Source organism: Serinus canaria, chromosome 1A (genome assembly GCF_022539315.1).
Source record: "Serinus canaria isolate serCan28SL12 chromosome 1A, serCan2020, whole genome shotgun sequence".
Lineage (NCBI taxonomy): Eukaryota > Metazoa > Chordata > Aves > Passeriformes > Fringillidae > Serinus > Serinus canaria.
Genome location: NC_066314.1, coordinates 23,912,058 through 23,931,948, shown reverse-complemented (window position 1 = coordinate 23,931,948; position 19,891 = coordinate 23,912,058). Strand labels below are relative to the sequence as shown.

At 39.4% G+C, this 19,891-nt stretch overlaps 1 protein-coding gene across 4 annotated transcripts in view; it reads left to right on the top strand.

The window, feature by feature from the left end:
- Positions 1-19,891, top strand: part of MET (MET proto-oncogene, receptor tyrosine kinase) — a 90,128-nt gene that overhangs the window by 31,263 nt on the left and 38,974 nt on the right. For all 4 annotated transcript variants that reach the window (XR_007780620.1, XM_030238030.2, XM_030238032.2 and 1 more), the window contains exons 3-5: positions 1,891-2,082; positions 13,900-14,034; positions 15,370-15,543. Coding sequence is in view for 3 of the 4 variants with exons in the window: in XM_030238030.2 (XP_030093890.1) it covers positions 1,891-2,082; positions 13,900-14,034; positions 15,370-15,543 (501 nt within the window). In the remaining variant the exon portion in view is untranslated. The remainder of the gene's footprint in view (positions 1-1,890; positions 2,083-13,899; positions 14,035-15,369; positions 15,544-19,891) is intronic.

Genomic DNA, 19,891 nt, shown 5'->3' with positions numbered 1-19,891 from the left:
TCTGCACAGATGTTTCACAAATACTTTTACACTGGGTAGGATATGAGTGCAACAGAGTTCAGCTTTTCACTTGTTTGGTGGCCAAAACAAAGAAAAGCCAAACTTGCCCATTGATGATTTAACCCAGTCAAATATTGGGCTAAAAAAAATAAAGTGAGTTCAGTGTTTCTTGTCCAAAGTATTAGTTCAGTTCCTCCTGAATAAAATACACTGTTTATTAACAGTTAATAAGAAAACTAATACAGTAAAACCTTTAGAATGTGGATAACCAAACTGTTAAGTCACTGCTGTGCCACATCTGATTTAGAAGCCCTTTTTCTGTATCATTAAGACACTGCACAGAGATTTCAACTGCTCATTTGGTCTGATGTAGGCTTTCACCTAAATGCTACAGTAAATTGACAGGGCACCTTCAGAAAAGCTGGCACTATTGCTGACTGCAACTCCTAGGGACTGCAGAAAACCTCACCTGCCAGTGCTGTTGCTGGGCTCAGCTCAGAAGCATCACAATTCAACAGCAAAGGGCTGAGCTACAAGGCTGAACATTTTCTTGAGAGTATGTTCCATGCCTTGGGTTTCAGTCTGGAATTCACCAGAGTTAGGCCAACAAGAAATTCTTCATTCATTGCTTTCTTGTTCATACCTTGATGAAAGACATCTGAATCTAGAAAAGAAGACGATAAAATTTTACTCTTACATCCTCTGTAAGGGTATGATGCAGATCTATTTGACTTAGTAGGACTTCTGACTGTCTTGAAAAGGCTTCATTCAAGCTTCTTTAAAGATTTTTTAAAGCATGTTTTGTGACAAAAAAACAAATAAATAAAAAATAGGAGAAATTAAGCTCACTCCTTATTTCAACAGAGGGAACCTCTGTAAGATCTGTTGTAATCTCCCTAAATGTTTATTCATAAAATATGTCACAGTGGGAACATACTACATTACTTCCAATTTTAAACTGGTTAAAGATAATTTAAGGAATTCCTTGTTATTATCTTTACACAATGTCCCCAAAACAGATGATGTAATATCAATAATAATGAAATTATTATTGATAAGCTATTATAATTGAAATCTATTAGTAATAGATTACTATTGAATTGTTAGGAGGTTGTAGTCTTCTTCAGAGATAATGTAAAGTGTTTTGTTCAAGACTTTTTTCAATGAAAATTAATAACATGCAATCTCTATTCCCAAAATGAAAGAGAAAATCCTGCAAATGCAGCTATTATTTTAGTACACTCGAGACATCTAGAGATCAGATGAAATAGTGCATGAACCACAGATGATCAGTACAATAATCTGAGTAATTATCAAAATTATCAGAATCTGTCTTCCTCTTAGTTTGATCAGAAACCTGTTTTTCCTAACTTATGTCCCTTTTCTTTCCCTGGCTTCTTCTCCACTTTAGTGTCTTATTTCTGAAAAAGGTGGTGAAAATACAGGGAGAAGAATATTGGAAATTGTTATTTTAATGTAAAAAATCACGTTTTTATTAGAGAATCTTTTTTTAGGAAACTGTTTTAGAAGTAGGTGTGTAACTGGGCAGGCTTTGCAGTACAAGAATTCTCAGACTTCTGGAGAAGCAGCATTAAGGAAGTCACTCTGAGAAAGGATACCTTGATATATGTGCTTATACGTATCATCTTGTTAAATTAAGACCCTATGTCTTATTCCTGCAGACATGATTTTAAAAGTGAATAGAAACATTCCCATAACATTAAGAAGTTTTTGCCCTCCTCATGGAACATCATAACTGATGAAGCAATTAAGTTTGAAACAACTTAAAATACTTTTGGTCGAATGCATTTGTGTTAAATGACTTCATTCTGACAAAGATCTATTGCTACTCGTAAAGACAGTGCTCATCTGTACTTCATTTTCAAACAGGCTTTTTCAAGAAATGCTTCATACTGCAGAGCACAAGATGATGAATACCGCTTGGAAGTTACCACTCCTCTGCAGAGGGTTGACTTGTTCATGGGCCAGTTCAACAGTGTCCTGTTGACTTCAATATCTGTCTTCACCAAAGGGAACCTTACCATTGCTAACCTGGGAACTTCAGAGGGCCGCTTCATGCAGGTAAATGTTGCCATATTACCACGGTAACTTCACAATAAAAACCATACTAACGTTTAGCAGGACGGTGAAAAGGGAGGAGAATTATCACCCCAGTTTAAAATGGCATTAAAAAATTGAAATTACCAAATAAAATACAGCTTCTGGAGTATAAAGTGTCCAATTGAGCATTCAGTATTTTAAGCGTTTACCTGGAGTTTGTGGTTTGAAACAGTGGTTGGGGAGTGAATGCTACCATGAGCTGCAGCTGTCTTAGTTCACAGAACAATTGTGGTCCATACAAACAAGAGTTCTTTCAAAGACTAAACTGAAAGCAGTGTCTTGGATAGACATCAAATATGCCTCAACCCCAGCTGGGGCAGAAAGGTCTAAAACAGTGACTGATTATTCAAACAGCTTCAAAAATACACTTTGTATGCATCTACACTCTAGAGGATGAGATTAAATCTATTCAGTGTAAAATGCCAAGACAGTTTCCTGTAGAAGCAGAAGCTTCGGCATTAGGTGTTTCTATATACTGATCCACTCCTCTGGCACCAAATTCCTTGCTAGTGTACCCATAGCCTGTGACTCACAGCTGTAGAATTGAGATTAGCTCCTTCTCCACCTACTTTCAAGTTTCTCTGAATGTGTATTTAGATTTTCAGGCTCTTGCTCACTCCTATCTCACTCTGTTCTTTTGGATTACAGTTCTTCCTGTCCCAAAACAAGTTGGTTTTTTGGTTTTTTTTTTTCATAAAAAAGTGATAAATCACCCTCCTGAGTAGACTGTCTTCCTCCACTAAGTGCATAACTAATCTAGACAGGTAGATTATACTACCTGACTTTTTTGTAGGTGACTAATTAAATAAATATAATGCATACAAGCAGCAGTCTTTAAAAATCTTGGCAGTCAAAATCAAACACCAGAAGACAAAGACAAAATACTTTGAGTTCACCCAACTTATTTCAAGCACTCTCATCCTGTAGTAACTTCCTTGGAGAGCTTGGCTTCTCCAGCTGCCAGAGTCCAGCCTGGATGTGCATCTCAGCCTGGATCCTTCTTGCACCCAAGGACCTGTGTTATTTCAATTTGCCAGTACTATTTGTCTTCTAGAAAACTTCCTGAAATATTGGCAGCCTTCTGGCCTTCTTGTTCTGTAGGCCATAGAGAGTCATCAAAGTTAATGAGAAGACCATCAGTTGCGGTGCCATTCCAGTTTTCCCATTTCCCATAAGCCTCTATTAGAAAATAGTTGGGCACATTTAGCTTTTAATGGAATTAAACCTTTCCTTTCTTGTCTCCCTTCCCCTCCTTTTCTTGCCACATGCAGTGCATAGGGTTATATATTGTTCTCAGTATGTGCACCCTGTCTGGAAAAAGGGAATCCTATACCTCCACTCTTCTGCTCAGACTGGACACAGAACCAGCTGCATAATGCAAATTCTGTAATGCTTCTACAGGCAAAGAGTTCAAAGTGATTTGCCTCAAAGGACAGATGAAAAAGTAGAGAAAATCATGTTTCTCTTTTCCTTCCCCAAAAAAAAATTACCAAAACTTTCAATGACAACCCTGCCAGTTTTGCCTTGACTTCCCATGATGGCCTTGGTAAATTTAAGCTGCAGTTTGTCTTATGTGCAGGAGAGGCAAATGCTAAGAGCTACACACTGAGCATGGGCCCAAACTGCACTCTGTTCTTGGAAGCAGATACTGATTCACACAGCAAAATGATCAATTTGTTTAACCTTTCTGAAGTAATTTCCTTATCTACAAAATACAATTAATAACAACTACTCTCTTACTCCCAGCATTACTTCTGGGCTGTCACAAAGCTTTTAGGAAGGTTTGGTAGAAAGCACAAGGGAGAATTATTTTTATTTATAATGTTCTTTAAATTATTCATTCAAATCCTGCAGCACACACTTCATTCAGATGTTTGCCTAACTCAAGGAACAATTAAATATTTCCAGAATACATTTCCCATTCCAGGTTCAGTTACAGATCAAAAGAAAAGGCTATTGTGTAAACTGCACATGGCCATTAGCAGAAATATTCTCATCATTGAATCAGACTGGCTTCAGCTACAGGGGGAAGTCAGCATTGGGTTCATATTGTACTAAACAGGAGCTCTTTCCTTGAGGGCTGGGTGCAGCTAACAGGAGAATAAGCATACTGCCTACTTTTAATTATACTGCCTCCAAATAAAAGGTTGGTATTTGTTTTGTCTTTAAATGATTTTGGAAGGGATACCAGATCTGTAGGATACAGAAGACACAGATTTTTGCAGATTTTAATGTTCTCTTTCTGGTTTTTTTTCCTCTAATAGTGATCTAGGAGTCCTTTCAAACATGTTCATTAGGAAATGCCCACTAAAGTAGATTTGTAGTGTTTCTATGGAAATATAGCTATTAACAGCAATGAGATTAAGATCATTAAAAATTAAGCTATTATATGACCATTACTGAGGTAAAATGGGTAAAAAAATCAGGATAATCTAACAATGGCTTAATTCATCAAAAGGATATCCCCAAAGACTTCCACACATTTTTAGCAAAGAAATGTAATGTTCTTTTTTGTTTCATTCACAAATCTGTTGGAACATATCGCAAAGAATCCTCAGCTCTTCACTTCTCTTGCACAGTCATTTGCACTGATATTTTTAGGTCTTTGTACAAGCAAATGTTGAATTCTTCTGTGCAATCTCCTTGTAACTTGTAGCTATTCAAAGTTGGCTTCAGACACAGGCATGCTTTCAGAGAAAATTAGTTACAAAATTCTACCTATCAGGGAACCTGTTTTAAAACTGGTCATACTGTGTTAGTATTTTGGGAACATATTATCATGCCAACTATTTAAAAGCAAAAGAAAAAAAATTCATGTATAGCTTTCTACATTTAGAAAATCAGCTCAGCCTTTCAAGTGCACCCAGTTCATCTTCTGTCTTCTTTGAATACCAAACCTTACTATATTTAGACAATTTGGTTTATGACATAAATTTCAGTACTAGCAGCCATCCATGATATTAAAGGCAGTAGTAATACTGTATCTCTGTCTTTGTCAACAGCACCCTGAAGTGTCCAGATATGTATCAGTTTGGTGAAAGTAATGAACATTTGAATCACATTTTGCTGTATTAATATAGGGTTTCTTTCAATTGCTACAAAGGATGGGGGGGGTGGTGCAGGGGGGTACCTCTTGGAAACTTAGTGATCTTGTAATCTAAATTGAGCTGAAGCTCCAAGCCTGCACTGTGGAAGCCAGTAGGTGCAGCAGCAAGCTATTGAACCTGAGAGAAAGATTTATTTGAAAATGTTTCTCATATACCCCCATTATACTTGTTTACACTTGATCAGCAGCCAGCCATTTGAGTCTTTTTTTTCTTTCCTTTTTTCTGTCATCTTTTTGTCTCCTTTTGCTTTCCTTCTTCTACTCTTCACTTTCTACCTTCATGCATTCCTCTTGTCTCCAATTCTATTTCTATCCCCATCTATTTTTATCTCTTTACCTCATGGCTATAGCACAGCATTACTGCAAAATTCAACAGATTTAACATGTATGTTTTTCCTTCTGTAGGTGATGGCTACCAGATTCTGGGGTTTTGATGTATTTAGGGATTTATCACAATGAATAGTTCCTAACCTTACAAGTGATTCCCCCAAAGCTTATAGCATCACCAATAACCCAACTCAGAACATAGCCCACATTTTACTTATCTTAAAAAAGCTTTCCAAAGAACCAGTAATAATCAGAATGCAAAAGCAGGTATGTTTTATCCAACCAAGGAATTCTCACCTGTTGTTTTTTGCTTTTAGTTTGATAAAATAGAATTATTCACTTGAACAGCTTTGGAAAGCACTAACACTAGAAATTAAATATAGCCTCCTTCACTAAATGTTTCTTTTTTTTCAGCCAAAATCTGGAACTAAAATAAAATCAATCTGGATGGTCCAAATACAGAAGATGCATGTGTTCTTCTAAGGAGGATAATTAGGGCCATGAGGTGAATTCCAGATTTCTCCTGAAAAGTACTGCAGCCCATTCACATACTGAGCATGTTTTGGCTGCCTCAGAAATGTCAAATCTGTATTTGGCCATAAATAGGTTGGAGTTTGTAATTTACTAAATATTGTGGAGTTTCTGTTACAAAACAGACCAGTAATAATTTTTCTAAGACAGCTGACATGCATGAGACAGAAAAGAAAAATGGTTTTACTTCCTTCCTAAGCTGGAGCCTGACAACAAACTTTTTTTTTCCCTTCTCCTTTTTTTTTTTTCCTGCTGAGAAGTTGCAGCTGTTTCAGCCTTTCTTATTGTGCTTGTTTTCAGACTGTGACTGGGAACACAGACTGTAACTACAGCTGTTGGGTGCAAAGTGAATCAGGTATTTCACAGTGGTTATTTGATTAGAAAACAGCACCCAGTCACACTGCCATAGCTCAGGGAACCAGATTTTCAGCTGGGGTAAAACAGCCCTATTCTGCTCAAACCAAGCTACTCTGAGAATACAACTCACAGCTAGAAAAGACACTTACAGTACCAGCCAGTATTCTGGGAAATTATAATTTGTGGAAAAAACCCCACCCCATGATATATTGAGATAAAATATCTTTTCTTTTTCTGCTTGATTTCAAGGCATTTTGGGTTTTTTCTACCTAAAATTGGCGTTATTTCAGAGAGTGTTTTTAGAGTAATGATGAAATGAGTTCTTCAGGAAGGGGGAATCTTTGTGGTAGCTCTGGGAAGTGTGGGATATGGGAATGTCTACCAAGATTTATTCTTGAAAGCTCACATTTGGTCTGGCCGTAACAATGAGCCAGAGATCAATGCCCTTGATGTAGCAGAGGCTGGATTTCACCCTGAGAGTGTGTTTGGAAGCAGAACAGTGCATGTGCCCCCACACTTGAAGCTGGCCTCAGCAACAGAGCTCCCCAGCAGAAGCACCACAACTGCTTGTTGGTGACCTTCTTGAGGAAGAGGGGACTAGAGAAGTTTTCACTCTATGTTTTGCAGCTGAAACAGGCAACCCCTCTCTATAGATGCAATTTTGGCTGCAGGGCCACCTCACCTTTCTGACTATGCCAGCGAAACTCAGTGCACAGTGGGGCAGCAGTAGTGTGGAATGGGGGACCCCACCACGGGCCCTCTCATCTTCGTGGTTCTGTGGGACATCCATCCATCCTGTTGCTTCTGGAGGTGAGGAAAGGGTCTTCCCATGGGCATACATAGACTCTGAGGTGCCATCAGCCACATGCTGGCTTCAGTCCTGTCCCATCTGGCTGAACATGAGCCAGCTCTAGCTGAAAAGCCAAGCATTAGCAAAACATGGTAATTCACTGTCATGTCTGAACAGATTCTGGACAGAAAATGGCTTTGGGCACAAAAACCCAGTGTGATGGTACAGATAGGCCTTGCTGGAGTACTGCAGACTGGGCAACAGGCCACTCATCCTCCCAGGGGCTCTCTGCACTTGTTAGATGTGCAACAGTACAGATTAATGTCAGCCTTAGTCTAGAGAACCATCATATCCCAGTATTTTTAACCAGACTTTTTGCTGAGAAAGGTTTTATGGGGTTCTAGTAAAGGTTCAAGGAGCAGAGTTCTGGCAGGGGCTAAGATAGATAAGGGAAAGGTATGAGGCAAGTAAAAGCACACAGTCATAACTTTTTCAGTACCCTCCAGCTTCTGGCACTTAGGGACCCAGAGACACTCTGAGCTGGAAATTGCACCCATATTTGGTGCTTAGTAGTCACTTGTGGACTCCTTTCTCCAAAGTTTTGCGTACCGTTTTTTTAAATTTATTTTTGTTTTCTCCTCTGTGGTATGCTCTGACAATGACCTTCATCATTTCATTCTGCTTTGAATGATAAAGAGCTTTTTGGGGTTTCCTTAACCTGCTGCCCTATCATTTCTTTGTTGCCTGTGATTCTGTCTGATGAGGAATAGGAATGGAGCACTCAAAAATCAATGGTTTGGGAAATTCTCACACACTGAGCACAAATCTGTTGTCTCTCACATCCAAGTAGACAAAACACTTGATAATCACACTCATTTCCCAGAAATACTTATGATTAAAAACAAACACCACAACCAAACTTTAACACACATCTCATTTCCCCAAAAAGAGAGAACTTAGCATGTGTTGTAGCTGCTTTCATAGACTACATGCCAGGGAACATTATGCGTGCTACAGAAATCAGTGAAAAAAAAAAAAAAATCACATCTGCTTTTTATTTGTAACTGCATTCAAGGATTGGGAAAATTTGTCCCAGAATTCAGCAAGAGAGCCAAGTCTTCAACATTGCTCTCCTCTTGCAAACAGTAAAGCAGCAAGACCTCACCACTCCAGGAATCAAGACTCAGAGCCATGGTGCCTGTCAGCAAAATTCACACAGAGCAAAGAAATTCAGAGCTTTGCATCTTTCACTGTGCTCAGTCAAACCCAGTTAATACTCTAGTGTACTAGAAGCCATATGCACCTTTGAATTTATCAAACTCCTCTTGATCCAGTTCCTGTCCCTCTAGACAAATGTTGTTGTGACAAAAGCCACCCTTGCAAATAGCAGGCCATATTGCACTTGAACCAAGTGCAAGAAGGTCAAGAAATATATGAGCATGGACTTTAAACCCTACAGAGCCTGGAGGAGGAAAGAGTGATGGGATGCCCATGGAGTAATTGCAAAGACTGTCCCCAGTGCCCACTGTTGTCCTGTCTCAGGGGCCCAGCAATTCCTCTGGCTTTTCAATACTGACCTATTTAGGGCTAAATGCAAACTGTGCACACAAGCATTTGTAGGAATGTGAGTAGCTGCAATCCTTCCATCTTTCATTTTTAAGCCAACAGAAAACTGTGTCAAACTCTTGATAAGCAGCATTTTCATATCTGTAGCTCAACTTTTGGCATTCACGATAGCATTTCTTTCTGTGGTAAAGAATGGATCTTGATTCTCCCAGGGAAAAAAGGTATCAAACACTGCATAATGCAAAATCCATGTAACCAAATTAAAATTAACACCTGGTGCTGAATAACTGGTTTGAGAGCACATATGTTTTAATATTCAGTTTGAGTAGAAAAGCTTACACTCTTCAGAAGAGATCCATTATATTCTTCATGGATTAGAATGATATACAGCATTTAGAGAGCTACATATGTGCCCTTTACAAGGCTAGGCTGCATATCCCAGGGCATTTGAGGCATTGCACAATATAGTTAACCCTGAGCCTATCTCTGCTGGATAATGGCATACACCTGCCAGACATCTAGGGAAAAAAAATAACAATATGATACTTAGATTGGATTTCTTTTAGAAGGCCTCTCATTTTTGCAGAAGATATTTCAACATGTAGACAGTAACATTTGTAATTCAATCCTGCTGACTAGCAGAACTGAGCATCGGAATGATTTTTAAAATAAGCTGTTGCATGCTGGTTTTCAACTCAAGTTATTACAGTCTTAATTTGCCATATTACTCACAGACAAACCTAGACTCAAGTCTTCATAGTTAACATTAATACTAGCTGATGGCAATGAAATAATATTTAAATTAATAACTTTAGTGTTCATGGACCTAAGTGACCAGTAACTTCCAGTATTAAAGAATACATTAATATATTAATTAATTAATTAACTGTTGGCTGTTATCTTCATGGAAGTATTTCATGGAAGTAGTCTGAGCTATGCTGGAAGAAAATAGTTTGTTTTTCTCTAAATAGAGAGACATAAATATTGTGTTTGTTTTAGTTATTGATATTGAATGTGATTCTCAAAAGATATCAGAAGAGCCACAGGGATTTAAATGAAGGGTCCATACAGTTCAGTGCTCTGTCTCCAGTGGTATTGACAAGTGGATGCCTAGTGACCCAGACACACATAGCTACCTTCTGCTTCAGGTTTCCAACTGTTTTCTTTTCTGGGAATTTCCTGAGCTATTGATTGTTGTCTGTTTAGCTCTTTCCATGTACCTGTGGAGTTTACCTTTGAATATGCATTTCTCTTCCATTCTTATCCTTTGACAGGGAGTACCATGGGTCATCACATATTGCTAGGATGTCATATTCTTTTGTTTGCTTTAAACCCGTCTTTTTTTTTTTTTTTTTTTTGTCTTTTGGTGGTGTTAATCATTTTTATTACAATTAAATCATGGAATAATAGAATCATTTAGGACTGAAAACACCTCTAGTATCAAGTCCAATGATTAACCTAACACTGTCAAGTCCTCAACTAAACAATGCCCTTTAGTCACTTCTACATGTGAGTCACCAGGGACTCAGCCACTTCTCTGGGCAGCCTGTTCCACTGCTTGACAGCCCTTTTAGTGAAGGAATGTTCCCTAAAATCTATTCTAAACCTCCCCTGGTGCAACTTCAGGCCATTTCTGCTTTTCCTATCACTTGTTACTTGGAAGAAGAGGCCAACCCCAAGCTGGCTACAGCCCCTTTTGGGTAGTTGTAGAACAGAGTATATGGTTGGTCTCTACCAACTCATGATTCTCTGTTCCCTTATCATAGAGATTCCACACTCAATCATTGTTCATTACAGCCTTTTGATCATCTCTGTTACCTTCCTCTGAGCTTTTCCCCTTTTTAACACGCTCTTTTTTGCCAGGAGGCAAGTGGAACTGCACAGAGATTTTAAGTTTCAGGCAAGCCATGAATTTATATGGTATCATTATCATTATCATTACTTTGATATCATTATCAGGGTGTTTTCTGGTTTGTTCTCTAGTCTTTTTCTATTAATTTCTAAGTTATTATTAGGCTGGTTTCAACTGCAGCTAAGCAGTTGGATAACTATCTAACATATACTGCTTTAAATTAATTTTCTTTGTTGTAGTTCATCTGCCATTTTATTGCCTTGACATGCTGTCTTTTAAAGTCCTTCTGCCATCCTTCATAGTCTGTCCTCATCCTAACCTTGAATACCTTCAGAAAATCACAGAACTTTATCACTGGACTACTCAACCACTTTTCTAACTCATTTATGGGTGGATTGAACAGTTGGACTCCAGCACAGACAGCTCGTAGAACACCTCGGGTGAATTCTTTCTATTGCAGTCACTGACCATTTACTACAAATGTCTGTTTGTTCTCTTTTGGTTAATTGTCTGTGCTAGACCTTCCCTCACTCCTAACTGCTTCAGTGGAGGCATGGAAATAGCTTTCATTTCTCTTATACTCTGGAGAAATGCATGGTTAATAAATTAATTACTGACATGAAAATAAAACAAAAACATCCAATACCCACTCTCCCCCCCCCCCCCCAAAAAAAGACACCCCCAAAACCCCCAGGATTTTATAGCCTTTGCAGAGGGAAAATTTCCTGTAGTACTGAACCATTTTCATGGTAGTGATCCCTGTATGTTGGTGTGTCCATGACAGATGAAATTTATGCTGCACACATACCAGCTCAGTTCCAAGCTATAAAAATCAGAGCTTTATGAGAACGACACTGGAGTCCTAAGTAGCCTCTTCCTCCTGCTGTAGAAGCTGTCTTCAAATTGCTTTTTTTTTTTCAGGATTATGTTGGATAAGGGTAAGATAGAATTTCAAGGACTGGGCTGATGTGTGCAAAAATCACACAGTTGTGTGGACCAAAAAGAACATTTTTGCATCTAGTATCTGTTATAGGAGCTCTGTAGGTTGGTATATTAGTTCTAAGCAAAATCCAAACTTTCATTCTGTGAGCTAGGACATGTAATCTGATCTCCCTGTATGTCATGAGGTCAAAGTCTAGTCACTGGGGCTTTGAGCAGGTGATTTGACTATCAACCTCAGTAAAATAAAGGTCAGTCAGTGTTTAAAGTACCGAGTAATGTTTCCAAGATTGTAGAGATGGAATCCGAATTTTCGTGTATTGCTCTGAGGTTGGAATGCAGATGTGTTTAAAGAGTTAACACTGTGGCTCAATCAGAAAGAATGCTTGGCAATAAGAGGAAGCCTGGATTAATGATGGAAAAGAATTCTTAGCATTTTATAGCAGTGGGTATTCGAGATGAGACACGGCTAATGATCAACTAAAAAGGTATTTGCAGCTGTGGTGCTACCTCTCCCCATAATGCCAACATTAATCAAGGTTTTTCATGCAGCTTTCCAGTCCATTCTATTTTTCATTGTCCTGAATAGAAAAACAGAGCTCATGCCCTATTACACTGAGTCAGAGACCATACTTCTGTGTCACCAAAAACGATCATACTTTATTGATTTCTAAAATCTGTAGTTTCTGTGCTGTGAAATACATCCATAGCAAAGCCTGTAACAAAGCCAGTTTCATTTTTAAAGAAAAAAAAGCCTCTTGCAACCCCAAACTATAAATACCTCTGGGATGGGAAGCAGTTATCGGCATGAATTAACTGCTCATATATTTTATTTAAGTCTTGAATTACATCAAAACAGCAGCTATAATTACAGCATCTCTAAGTCTAGTTTTGGAGTCAGCCATCTTGTTGAAAGCCCTTGGCAGTGTGAAAAGCCAGTGAAATTGTGTAAGTCAATGTCCTGGCTGTTCTGATTCTGCCTTCGGAGTCAGAAGAAAAGCTTCATTATAGTAAAAAATTAAACGTTTGACATACAAGTTATTTCCAGAATGGCTTCAATCTTTTTAAATAATGAGCCCCATTGAATCCTAACTTCTCTGCTAATATTGATTATCTAAATTCCTTAAGTAAACTACACGTGATACAGCTTTTGAAACATGAACATGATCTTCCCTCATGTAAACAATCCTCTGCCTTTGTTGCCTGATGCTATCACATTTGGGCGCACATCCTTCTGCATTGCAGGCCCAAGCCTATAAAATGTTGCTATCAAATATCCACCTCGATCTGCAGATGCTTTATGCCTCTGCTTAACAGCCATGACTCATCCCCTTAAAGTCAACAAAGTTACAGTAGTAAAGTTAGGCGTGTGTTTGCAGGAATGGGCCCAGATTCTCAGAAGAATTTAGGTAACTCAAGATGCAGAGAGATGAGTAGTGAGGGAATTTCATACTGGTGTGACTAATCTCCCTAAGATCTCCTGAAACCGAGAGAGAGAGAGAGAGAGAGAGAGAGAGAGGGTAGGTTTTTGCAAAGGGGCTTCAGGATGACTAAATTAGGCTCCTGTTTTGGAGCATCTCCTAAAGGAGCCTCCAGTTCCCTGTAATTTAAGCAGTGCTTTGCATGCCCAGTGCTGGACACCCGGCTCACAGAGAAACCAACAGGAGCCAGAGCTGAGGGTGCCCAGCCAAACCTTGCAAGGAGCCTGTCAGAGCAGCAGCCACCGGGGCAGCTCTGGCTGTTGAGCTCTGGGCTCTCCTGGCTCTGGGCAGTGCCCGCAGCCATGACCTGCAGTGCCTGACATAGCTTTGCAATCTCATAGCCCCACGTGCAGCAAGACCAGAGGCTGTTGACACAGGGTAAAGTTTGCTTTTCAAACTCAAGGACCAAAGTGGAAATAGAAGGAAATGGTTTTGACTTCGGAAGACCTGGAGTTTTAAGATTCTTTTAAATAGACATTGTAGATAAAATTCTTCATTCTTAAATGTGTAGGACTGAGTAAATGACCTATCTTCATTTTCTATGGTGACGTATAAATACCTAAAATTGAAGGACTAGGAAGCATGCAGTGACTCCTGCATAGTTTAATAAATATGGTGTATTTTGAGGATCCTCCAACAGCCATGATTTTGCTGTATTAAATAAAGTAGATTTTATAGCACTTAATTCAGATTATGATGGAACATTATGCAAAATATTATGCAATGTAATGCAAAGTAATTAATGCAAGCAGAGAACATGAGACAGCTGAGCAGCATGCATTTGGGTTACATACTGCCTGCTGATTTTCCAAATTTCTTTCTTTCTTAGATAGTGGTTTCCCGTTCAGAATCCACAACTCCGCATGTCAGCTTTCAGCTAGACTCCCACCCCATCTCTCCCCAGGTTGTTGTCAAGAATTCATTAGCAGATGATGGCTATACCCTGGTGGTGACTGGGAAAAAGGTGAGTGGTTCATAATCTAATCCTCCTGTGCACTGTGTAAACCTCTGCTCACACTGCTGCTTTCTGCCCTGCATCCTCATGGCCCTGCCATTCCCTCAGAGCACTGGGGGTGTAAGTTTTCTCCAAGATATATTTATTCCCCTGCTAAACAAACTGGCAGCCTAATATTGAGAAATGCCTAAATAATGTAAGAGCTGGTGATATAAACCAACAAAAGCCAGGAAATGCAAATTTTAAGGCTGAAAACCTGTCCCTAATTCAAGTGCTTGCAAAGACAAAACACACAATGGCTTAAGAAAAGAATGGTGCTCAGTTTCCTGGCTTTTCTTGGTTTGTGTCATAGCATTGTAACTTTTTAAGGACAGTTGTGTGTGCTAGAGTTACATGCATGTCCTTAAAACTGTAAATTGGTAAGACTTGAAAATTACTTTAGCATGTAGTCTGCAAAGAGTTAATAAAAGATGAAGAGCTATCATAAATATGCCGTTGTCATAAGTAGATTTGCATTGAAGAACAGGTTTAAAACATCAGCAGATAATATTACGGATAATCCTAAACCATAATCGTAAGCAATAATTTGACCCCTTGAGTTCTATAAGGACTTACAGAAATACATCAGCCATAAAGACTGTTATTAATCATTTACTAGAAATGTATGAGTTATTTATAAGAGTGATCTTCAGAAAATGTACAAAATAAATTTAAGGAAGGTCCTGAAGTATAAAGAAACATGAGGCACTTATATAGTAATGTAATTATATATTGATTTTAATATTTTGACCAAAAATAATTCTTACATGTTAAGAGTGGCTATTTCATAACTATCCTGTTCTTTTAAGTAATATAAATTTTAACTTGTGTTTTAGATAAGGTATGGGTTTTTTGATGATAGATGTTAAAATACAAGTACACGGGGAGCCACATGCTGTAAGTGTGCCACAGACATTAATACAGCCTCACCAAAGCTGAAATAGCCCTCATGCCTATTTTTACAAATGTATAAAGTAAGGCAGACTGAGATACAGAACTGGGAGGAGCAGGCTGCTGTTTTCTTTCCCCATCAGCAAAAAATGCTATCTTGCTGTAAACACCAGATGCTGGTAGTAACTGTATATAACATTAAGATGCCTTTAGGGTTTCTCCCAAGCGAATTTAAAATCATGTCAGTTAAATTACTTATAAGATCCTATAATTACTGAGCTAAAGAGAAGTCGAACTGTGGCTTGCACATCTGAAATCTGAGTAGCACCAGCATACTATGCATAAATAGAGATTCTCCTTGCCACTTAGTGCATGTATTAAAAGGATGTATGCATCATGTCTCTCCATTGACAGATAACAAAGATCCCTCTGAAGGGGCCAGGCTGCCATCACTTCAGGTCCTGCAGCCAGTGCCTGCTGGCACCAGCCTTCATGGAGTGTGGCTGGTGCAGCCAGCAGTGCCTTAGGTCTTCTGAGTGCCCCAGCAGCACCTGGACCCAGGACACCTGCTTGCCTAGGGTTTATGAGGTAAAGTGGTGGGTTTCGCACATTTATCTCTTGAGGGAAGAACAGTCTGCACTCTGTAGACATTTTCTATTCATGCCATCATGATAAATCATCAGCTTTCCTCAACTTCCTCTCAGCCTTGATGTCCATGAATCCTCTGACTATTTGCACACAGTCTCCCTGGGTACTGTAGGCTGAGATGCTCATGGATGGATGGGTTTGTCTGATCATCCTTACCAGCCTTGGGAGACCCTTGGCCCTACAAAGCACTTCTAATAGGGAAACAAGATGGGTCTGAGCCAGCCTGGCGGGGGTCTGACAGGAAAGCCAGTCACAGAAAGGAGCATCCTTCCTCTTAGGCTTCTCTCAGAGACAAAAGTGGAGGAAAGCACTTCCTGCCCAGAGCCACCCCAGCCTGACCCAGCACAGGAGGTGTCTGGCTCCCACTCTTCATCCATGCCTGTGCTGGCTCCAATGTTGGTGGAAAGCCTGGTGTTTCTTTGTGAGAAAAATCCCTTCTTTCCCCTACCCAAGCTCCTGGGGAAGTTGTTTTTCCATAAGGTCCCTTCCTGGCACCTTCTTCCTGTGGGTCCTCTTGGCACCAACAAGGATGAAGCCTGTAGCTGCACCCCCAGGACAGGGGCAGCCAGAGGCTGCTGCCAGCCAGCCAGAGCCCATCAAGGGTGTGTGAGAACGAGAGGGCACAGATGAGCAGGGAGCTGCACTGGCACAGTCCAGTTTCAATTCAGCTCTGGTTAATGCAGGATTTGTACTGTATGTGGGAGCAAATCTTCCCATGTGGAGTGTGACATGACTGTGAAGGCAGAGGTTTGTAGGGCAGTTGATGGACTAGAAATCTAAGGGAAGGACAAGCACAAAATGTTCTGCCACATTCACTTATCTTGGTGCATTTAAACTACATCATGTAGTTAAAAATACATTTTCCTTTATTAGAATACAACTTATAAACAGGCATGAAAGTTTGATATGCCAAACTCTTAGAAAGGGAGAAAAAAGTGGGTTTTAAATAAATAATTTATTTCTTTCACCCAGGCATATGATTTCATGTACAACAATATTTTTAAGTTTTAATGTTTTAGACAAAACTGCTATTAATCTAGAAAGAAGTGTAGAAACGCATGTTTACGAGGTTGGTTTTTTCCATGTTCACCTTTCAGACACAAAATTTACAATTAATACAGGCAAAATTCTGTGAAAAAACAATGAAGAGTTATAAGAATCAAACCCAAAATGGATGGAAAATGGAAGGGGGAGGGGCAGTTTGCCTGCCTGCTATGGCCATTTACTTAGGGCAGAGGAGATGCTCAAAACTTGCTAATGCAGAATGTGAACAGTTTACTTTTCCTTTATACAAAACCACATTTTTTTCAAAATTGTTATATTAGATAGTGAAATAATCCTTTCCAGCCTTAGTCTGTATGAGACTAAATCACCAATGCAAAGGGGTGCAGTGAGAATTAGCTCTTATATATTTTTCTGAACCTCTGCAGGCCCAAGGTACTCACCTATCCTGCACAGAGCTCAAGCTCCCTTAATGTTTTTTAATTTGCAAACTTTCCAGCAGTAGCTGTATATTTCCATAGCTCAAAAAATATTTCCCAGGCTCTGAACTGCTTAGTTTCTGATTTTCAGAGAGGCTGAAATCATGTAACCTCTTTAATTTCAATTTTGAACATGTTCACTCAGCAGTTTTAAGAACCAAGAGACTCTGCAGTCCTTGTGAAGTGCTGGGAGGGGAGCACACCTTGGACGTGGGGCAGTGGGAGCAGTTGTGAGGCTGGGTGGGTGCTTCCCTTCCCCACGTGGCTCAGCCCAGCCTGCTCACACAAGCCCAGTCTACCCGTGTAATGAATATGGATCTGTGACACTGATGGATCTTAAAGTGAATCTCGAATTACTGCATGCCAGTGTTGGTAGAAGTTGCTTCCAGAAGGCTTGTAAGGAAAAAAAATGCAGCTGGATACTTAAATCCATTGGATTGCTAGCTGTTAAGACAAATTTCATGCTCTACTGGACCATGACATTTAACATGATTACTGAAAAAAATATAAAACAGATTATTCATCATCTTCTGATCTGTCTTGAAACTCACATGCATAAAATGTAAGAAACAAGCTAGTTTTGTTCCTAACAAACGGAGGATGACCTGCTTTGCATAGTATCTGAAATTCAGTCCAAACCTCTCCCTAATATTTTGCAGCTTTCAGAGGGACAGATTGCTTGAGATATGTCATATGATCACTTTAACCTGAGAGGAGCAGATGGCTCCCTGAGGGTCTGGTCCAGTGGATGTTAGCTAAGTCTTCAGTGACGTTTTCCCAGGTTATTACACAGACTGGTGTACAATGAGGAAAAAAAATTTTTTTCCTCTTAGGAGGGATGGCAGAGAAGAAGCCCAGTGTTTTCCCGTGGAGTCCTGCAGATCCTTTGTCTCATTTGCCTGCTTTAACACTTTCTCTTGGAGCTGTGGGTTGGAGAGGAGCAGTCAAGCAGTCTGCTGCCCAGACATAGACAGCGTGGTAGGACAGATGCTAGGACACATCCCCTCCACAGCCCAGCTCCCAGTCTGCTCCCATCCACTGCCTCTGCCAACAACGAGGATTTTCATCAGCCTGGATGAGCAGTTCTAGAGGGAAGCCAGGAGGGAGTCTCCTCAGAGATCACTTGGTGCTGGAACAAATTGCAGGCATCTGGCGTGGCGTTCAGGTCATGCTGAAAGGTGAAGGGGGTGTAAAAGAAGAAATAAATTTGTCTCCCTTCTGATTCTTTGTTGTGGTTAAAAATCTGACATGGTTTGTTGTTGTTTTTAAAGTGAGTCATTTTAGCTGGCCTTTTTATCAGATGTATCAAGAACATCAGGGCTTCTGCTGCCTGTTTAGGTTGGAGGCTTTGCTGGAAATTTCACATGTGGTTGTTCACATGTGTTCTTGTCTTTGAATTAAAATGAATGTGCTAATGAAACTTTAATAAATAGGTATTTTCTTCCAAAAATATATTAAGTGGATATTAGCTGTCAATATAAATAAAAGGGAAACACAAAGCTTTAAAGTTTTCCAAAACCAAAATTAACTTTCTCCCTTAACCAAAAGTTCAGAGAGCAGCAGAATGACAGGACTTGCACCATGTTATCAGTGGAGATAACGTAATATTTTTTGAAACTTGCATTTCATAGCACTTATAACTGGTTTGATTGTTTTCTGTTACTACCAGTGCAATGTAAGTACACAGAAGAGGCCTACATATACCTCAGTTCAAAAACCAGGAGGTTCACTGTCCATTCTTGTCAGCACTCCCCAGAAAGAGTCTGGAGTACCACATTTGATTTTCAGACATTTCATCATACAGAAAAAATGAAACAAAAATAAATCTTGAATAAAAACAGGGGAGTTTGGCAGAACTTAAAATCAAAACTTTAGGATTTTGTTTATTTATTTTTTGTTATCTACTTAGAGGTGTTGCCTCCTTAATTTGTCAACAAAATGTACTAAATACTTGCTGCCTCTCAATTAAGGCACACGGGTTGCTATCACAAGTCCCTTTTGCCATGTAAGATCGCTAAAAACATATTCAGTACCTTCAATTTTTATTCTGTATGGCTTTGTGAAGCCCTTATTTTGCTGACTTGTGGATTACATTTCAAACTCTTCAAATGCCACATGTCAGTATATTGTACAAAACATCGGGACATCCTGTACTCCCACAGAGCAATTTCATTTTCTGCTAGGGTTTTGTTATTTCAAAAATAGATAATGTGCTGAGATACTGAGCAGAGTGGAAAACTAGAATCTGAAGTCAAATCCAGATTTTGAAGAAGAAAACTCCAGAGGAACGAGGGAATAGCTCAGATTTCGTGGGCACAGAATGGCTCCGAGCTCATAGCTGCAGTTGTGTGTCAGGGGGCTGTGTGAGTATCACTCTTTTTCTACAGATTCGTTCAAAAGTGCTGTTCCTGCATAGGTTCCCTCTTTGCTCCTTGAAAGCTGATTCAAAGCTCTTTAAAACAGAAAAGGTTCCTCCTGGCTTCAGTGCATTTTAAGTCAGACTCTTTGTCTGGTTTCTAATGAAGGCAGTAAATTTCCCCCTATATAGTATATGGTATAATTCTTTTGAAGTATTCTTCAGCTGCCTTTCCATCTACAATAGTTCATTTGTGAGAGTCTTGAAGTATAGCTACAAGAGAGTTGAAAAGAAATGTGCTGTCTTACTGGATTTCCAGATGAAATAATAGCCAAGTATCACTCAAACACTTTCCTTTCAGCTTGAAAATTAAGCCAGGTCCTTTGAAGGACACAGCTGTATTGCATTTTAGGGGCAAAATTATTATCACTAAAGCATTAAGATACTTAGG